General features: G+C 42.3%; 1 protein-coding gene across 1 annotated transcript; it reads left to right on the top strand.

The window, feature by feature from the left end:
* The first annotated feature begins 797 nt into the window (after positions 1-797).
* Positions 798-3,314, top strand: MKRN3 (makorin ring finger protein 3). Its single transcript, XM_049905719.1, has one exon. The coding sequence runs from the start codon at positions 913-915 to the stop codon at positions 2,326-2,328; it is 1,416 nt and encodes a 471-aa protein (XP_049761676.1). The 5' UTR covers positions 798-912; the 3' UTR covers positions 2,329-3,314.
* The last annotated feature ends 3,768 nt before the right edge of the window (positions 3,315-7,082 follow it).

A 7,082-nucleotide genomic window follows, 5' to 3' on the forward strand; every position in this document is an offset into this window, starting at 1 on the left:
ACATGTAAACATATGCACCTGATTCTGGTCAAATAAAATCAAAACCACAAAATCATCTGACTCAAAGTTACGCTTTAGAGAGACACCCCATAGGACAGAGCAGAACTTCCCCATAGGGTTTCCAAGGCTGTAGTCTTTACAGACTTCTGTGTGGCCACTGAAACCATTTATCAAACACAGCAGAGAAGTAGAGAGTCCCATGAGAGGAACAGCTGGTGTCAGCACTAGGCAAAAAGTTGGAGGGTGGAGGTAGGTTTGACTTCCACGTCAAAGCAACCTGCCTCAGGCTGTTGATGCTGGTAATGATTCTCCAACCCCCTTGTGAAGCTAGAACTGCCCCATGGGGTTTCCAAGGCTGTCGCAAATGGCCACATCTTTCTCCCGCGGAGCTGCTTGGGGTCTGCTGGTGGGTTCCCATTAAGGAAATCTTTTGGTTACCAGCCCAGAGCTCAACTACTGCGCCACCAGCTGTCGTGAATGAAAAATAGAAGCGATATAAAACCTCAAAGTGTTTTGATTATATCCACCAAAGGAGACAATGCGATAAGCGGAACTTGGGACGGGGGGACGCATCTGAGACTGACAAAGCGCCGAACAGGGCCAAGGCCGTGAAAATAGCCGAGGCGCCGCAAAACTATCACGGTGGAAAAAAACCGGAAGTCTGCCGAAAACGCCTGCAGTAGAGACTAGGTAAAGCAGAAGCGGCGCCACCACAGGAAGTGTCCGCCTCGCTGGCGAACGGAAGTACGTAGGAACTCATAGTCATAGGGAGCTGGGAGCAAGGGGGACGACGGAAAGTGACGGACCGCCTAGAGAAGAGAACCGGCGGCCCAAGAGGCCGCCCGGCCTCTCGCCCGAAGGGAAGGCTCGCCGGGGTGGGGCATCCTGGTAACTTTCAGCCCCCTGGAGGCCATGAGAGAGTCTGCAGCTCCCTCAGAAGCCCCCAGGACCCCCGGTGCCGAGGCAGGTGCCGGGGCGGAAGGGGGAGATGCCCGCGGTTCCGGCCTACCGGCGTCCGCGGCCTCCGGGGAGCCTGCAGAGGCACTAAGGTCGGTCCCTAGACGTGCGAGAGGCTTACGGCCTGTCCAGAGTGCAGGGGGAGGGGCCGGGCCCTTACGGGTGCCGGACCGCGGCGTCGGAACCTGGACAAAGCTAGTGACCTGCAGGTATCATTTACATGGGTCGTGCAAGCAAGGGGAGAAGTGCCGCTACTCCCACGACCTCTCAGGTCGGCAGCCGGCTAGCCAGGGTCCCGATTCGGGGCTCCGGGACCCTGCAGACGGCGGTCCTAGCGCGGCTGCGGAAGTGGAGGCCTCGACTCCGGAAGTGGCGGGAGCTTCCCCTGGTACTTCCGGTCACAACTTGCCGCTGATTGGCTCAGCTTTTGAAACGGAGAGCGGGAATGCCGGCGGCCAAGCAGCCGGAGCAGTTGCGGCAACCTGGGCGGATGCTGTTGAGTTTGTTCCGGGGCAGCCTTACCGGGGCCGCTGGGCGCTGCCTGCCCCGCAGGCTTCGGCACGGATCTCGGTGGCGCCAGAGGAACCGCTCTGCCAGTACGCTGCCGTGGGAGAATGCCCTGATGGGGAGAACTGTATGTATCTCCACGGAGAGGTGTGCGACATGTGTGGGCTGCAGGCTCTGCACCCCGTGAATGAAGCCCAGAGAGCAGAGCACGTAAGGGCCTGTATAGAAGCGCACGAGAGGAATATGGAGTTCTCTTTTGCCGTGCAGAGCAGTATGGACAAGGTGTGTGGCATCTGCATGGAGATTGTCTATGAGAAACCCAGCGCCGGCCTTCGCCGCTTTGGCATCCTCTCCAACTGCAACCACTCCTACTGCCTGAGGTGTATCCGTGTGTGGAGGAAAGCCACACAGTTTCAAAACAGGGTCGTCAAGTCGTGCCCACAGTGCAGGGTCACCTCCCACCTTGTTATTCCCAGTGAGTTCTGGGTGGAGGATGAGGCAAAGAAGAAGCAGCTGATTAAGGACTACAAGAAAGCAATGAGCAAAAAGCCTTGCAGGTATTTTATGGAAAGCAGAGATCGGTGCCCTTTTGGGAACCACTGTTTTTACAGGCATGTTAACCCTGAGCGTCAAAGAGAAGAATCCCAAAAGCAGGATGCTGGAACTTCCAGCACTTACTGGAATCAGCTTGTGGAGGGCAGCGTGTCCTTTAAGATCAATGAAAAGGAGCTTATCAGGCTTCGCCTGGCCAAGGTGTTGTTTAAGTATCTCCTTTCCACGGGGAATTATAAAGTCCCCTTTTCTGATTACCAGTGGGAGTTGCTTCTTTTTGAGCTTGAAAAGTATTTCAATTTGATTCCGTAGCATCGTGCTGTGGCATGTGGTCTAGTCTGTAGAGGCCCTCTTCTCTGCTATTTTGCCTGTGTTCCTTTTACAGACCCATCTGTCACTTTCAGGGGCTGTTGTGACAGTTTTTGTACAGTGTCCCTTTCTGTTTTCTTACCCATTCCTCTTATCTTTCCCGCTAGGATTATGGTGTTTTGCCGTGTTAAAAAGTAACAAAAGTCTTTAAAATTACTGTTCAGTGAAATGATTATTGCTGTCAGTTTATCTTGTAATCTCTTTTTTCAACAAGATACACTCAGTTCTAGGTTAGTGTTTACAGAATTTCTACACTCATTTTGAAGTCTCTCAAGAATAACTGTGACAGGGTAAAAGGAGGAGTCTTAACTGACCAAATGGATCATTGTGTGATCTTGTGGCGCAGCTGCATATTTTTCTTTGTTTACATGCCTGTCCCTTCTGTCATCCCTTGTCAAGTGCACTGATGATATTGCAGTTATTTTGTGGTTTCGTGTTTTACTTGAATCAAGTGCATATGTTTACATGTTTTTATCCTGTTAACTTGAAGTGAAAATTATTTATATTAGAAAGTATATCTTTAAGAAATATATATATGTCTGCATGTATGTCTGTATGAAAGTAGTGTATTTGAAATATATATTCAAGAACATACATGTGAACATAATTGTGTTTACATAATAAAATAAATGCAGAGCTGTAAGCTGAAGAACAAAGAGCAACAGGATTGGCTATTGTGTGAGTGCAAAGTGTGTGAATAGTCCTTCTGTACCGTACAGGTGTCAGTTATTAGCATCTAATGAAACAATTCAAGTGAAGTTGGCCAAATGTGACAGACACAGATCTTAAAGGACATACGAAGCATGACTTTGGCAATTAGAAATGCATGTCCCTGTGGCGTTTAGTGTCATCTCATTGTCCTCTGTAATAGCACAGTCATGACCTCAGACATGCAGTTCTTTGTGTTCAATATTTTATCCCTAGCCTTTCCAAACAAGGGACTTTTGACAAAAGTTTTAAAAATATAAGTACAAGATTATAAAGAGGAAAGTAGAAAAATAAAAAGTACTGAAATCGTTCAGAATACAGGAATGGAATGATAAAAGAATGAAGTTTAGGACAAAAAGCTAAATACAATACTAATACAGAAAATTTATAACATATCTTAATTAGGCTAACTGAAAACAGTATAAAACTAAAAGTCAGATTATCATACTTGATGAAAATTGGGATGAAACTATGTTGTTTACACAAATACAAGCATACAGAAACACTGGAAGTAATAGGATGGGAGAATGTTAACCAAATGCAAAGACAAAGTTAATGTTATTCATGGACAGAAATGAAGAATGCTATATAAACATTAAAATTACAGTTTTCCAGGAATATATAGCTTCTAATTTTGTATTCATTTAATAACATAGCCTAAGACATATAAATAATTAAAAAAATAGAAAAATCCAAAACCTCAATGGACAATTGTAATAAATCTTTTTCAGTAACTGACTAAAGAAGCATAAAAGGAAAACAAAGGGTGTAAGATATTTGAACAATACAGAATTAACAATTGTACAGAATGCTGTATGCATCAACTACGGAATGCACTTCTCTCACTCTTCAACAAAGGCAGGACACGTTTGCAGAGCTTATGCTATGTACTAGCCACACTTCAAAACACTAATCAGAAGAAACTTTACGATGCACTTGCTATAATTTTTCTTATTATCCTGATGAGGTAAATGCACGGAGGGGTTAAGTTACTCGCCCAGGGTCTGACCCATAGCTATAAATCAGTGAAAGAAGGAATGGAGCTCAGATGGTCTGATTTCAGAGTAATTGCACTTACCGTACTTCCTTTTTTGCCCACATATGTGATCTGGACTTGCTGAAGGTTTAACGCAGATGTGGACTTTAAATGTGATTGGGTCAGCCAGGTGGAACAATGCTGGATATAAATCATCTTCTGGGAATGACGGAAAGCAGGAGCCTTGTGGCTCTTCAATCTGTAGGCTGCTAGATTCTCTTAGCCCACTGCTCAGAACGTGGTGCAGCCTCCCATATGTTTATACTGCCTTTTCTTACTATGCTTAGTTTTTCTGGGTAAGTGCTTCAGCTGGCTTCTCTAGGGTCTTTGCCGCATTCCTTCTCTCTTCAGAGAATGATTCTAAATGAAAACCAAACATGTTCCTGCCCCTAGTTATGCAGAGAAAAGAGGCTTAGAGAAACCAAACAACAAAGAATAGAACCAGATTGGAAACACTCAGGGTCTGTGCTGACACCAAAGGCACAAAAAACAAGCTCTGGGTAGTGGCTACACTATTAGGGAAAATTGCAAGAAGTAAAGATTTTTAAGCTGAACCTGGAAAGTTTTGGGAACTTTCCCCTAATATGTGCTGGCAAACTTTTCCTAACATACCACGGTGAAATACCACGTTTTTATTCAAATGGTATCTTGAGCTCGAAAATTATAATAAAATGCAGGAGACAGAGTGGGATAAGTGTTAGTGGAAGATAAAGTGGCCTGAGAGATCGATAAAGGACAATTAGAGCCCCGACTCTGCTTTACCAGCTTTATGGTCGAGCAAGTTACTTAAGTCTTCAATACTTCGCTTTTTAGTCTGTAAGCAAAGCTTGGAACATCTGTGGTGGTTTAAAATTGGTGTGTATAAAAGTGAGTTTGAAATGTTTGTGCGTGGGAAGAGTTTCCACAAGAACTAATGCACCACAAAGCTTTTCTTTTAAGGGCTCTTTGGAACTTGTATTAAGGTAACATTATTGTTTTATGATTAATTTCATAGCCAGGGGGCATACTATCCTCGTGTGCATAATTTCAAAATTACCAAGTGATTTTTTTATCAGCAAAAATCATGTGGTTAAAACTAAAATCAGGCTGTTTAATCCCTTAGAGGATAGCAAGCAACAACAGTGCAAGTACTAACACATTACATATATGGGACAGATGCCTAAACGAGGAAAATAAACAAAATAAGATGATGCTAAAAAAAGCAAAACTAACAAAACAAAAAGAGATTTCCCTGTTCTATCATCAGTCTATTCAGAAAGAGCTCAAACAACAGAGAAACCGCCACCGTTACTAAGGCTGAGCAAAGTGTTCCCAATGCATCCCCGCTCCTGCTGCAGTCAGAGACAAAGGAGCTCTTGTGACACAAAGATTTGATCTGGTGACTAATTCTGAGTGTGTGCCGGCCCTCTCCCCAGGGGGAGTCAGTGACTGAGCCATGGGGTCCGTACAGAAGGTTATCATTCTAACCACAACTAAAACAGCCTGGATGAAGCAAATCCGAGTTTCTCGGGCCTCACGTGTCACTAAAGAAAGTTTAGAGATCCTTTCCCTCTAAGACATTGAAATGACTTTGTCTCATGGCTCATATATCACTAAATTCATTTACTGAATCTCACTGACTGAAAGGAAAAAATTTCCAGTTCACAAGTGATGACCATATGCTCTGACATTTTGGGCTTTTGTAAATATTTTAAGGGTGTGATTTCTGCTTTTACAGATAGTGTTAAACTACAGCTTCAGTGTGGGATGTGGTTCGGGTGGGACTGAGAAAAGGGTTGTTTGGAAAATAACCCAGCGAAGTGCAAATAATTAATATGTGGCAGAATTTTTACCATGAAAATACATACCACATTTGCCAGTGTTGATGGAACACTCACAAAATAATTGATTATATATTTGATCACAAAAATCTCAAATAGAGAAGTTAGAAATAGTGTAGACAAAATTCTCTGATGTCAGTAAAAGAACACAAGCCACTATAATCTGAAAAGTCTTTTAATATCCCTCTTAAAAATAACTTGTTGAATTAAAAATCATTTGGCAGGATAAAATATAATGATAATAAAAAATTTACACATAACATGCCATGAACTAGGATATTGCTTGATCTGTGCTCAAAGGAAAATTCCCAATTTTAAATGCTAATATATATTTTCCAGGAATACATATAATTAAGTAGATATCCAAACCTGTAAATTGTAAAGAGACCACTGCATGCATAGGTGTGCAGTAACACACACACACACACACACACCAAGATAAGAGGAATTTATAAAGAGTAATTATATTTGTGGATCAAAATGGAAATACCAAGGCTGCTTCTTTGGAAAATAAATCCATAAGCAGATAAGCCATTAACCTAATCAATCAAATAAGGGAGAAAGTACAATTAAACAAAATAGGAAATAGTAAGTAGGAAGTAATCATAGATTTAAAAAAAGACTAAAAATGAATTGTTACACTAAGGACAATGCACTTGAAAAAAGATTTTTAAATTTTCAGTTTATACATTCTAAAGCATCGATCCAGAAGATAAAGTAGACCTAAATAAATGAATACTTAATAAAAAATGACATTTGTCAGACACGAACTCACTCCCACTCCCCCCAAAAGGCATAAGAAGACATTTGCCCCCGACATGTTTTAAACCTTTAAATAAAATACAGTTCAGTGCTATGTAAATCATTCCAGGGAACAGAAGAAAGGAATGCCTTCACAATGGCACATAACACTGGTATCAAAACATGGCCAATGCATGTAGTACAAATATAACTACAGATCTATCTCATATATGAATATCGATGTAAAATCAAATGAAAATTAACAAATGACAGTAGAAAGAACACATCAGAAAGGAAAGTGTTATATTCCAGGAAAACAAGAATGGTACATTATGAGAATATGTTTTATCTTAATATATAAAAGACAACCATGCAAGCATCTCAGAAAAAAT

Source organism: Elephas maximus, chromosome 13 (genome assembly GCF_024166365.1).
Source record: "Elephas maximus indicus isolate mEleMax1 chromosome 13, mEleMax1 primary haplotype, whole genome shotgun sequence".
NCBI lineage: Eukaryota > Metazoa > Chordata > Mammalia > Proboscidea > Elephantidae > Elephas > Elephas maximus.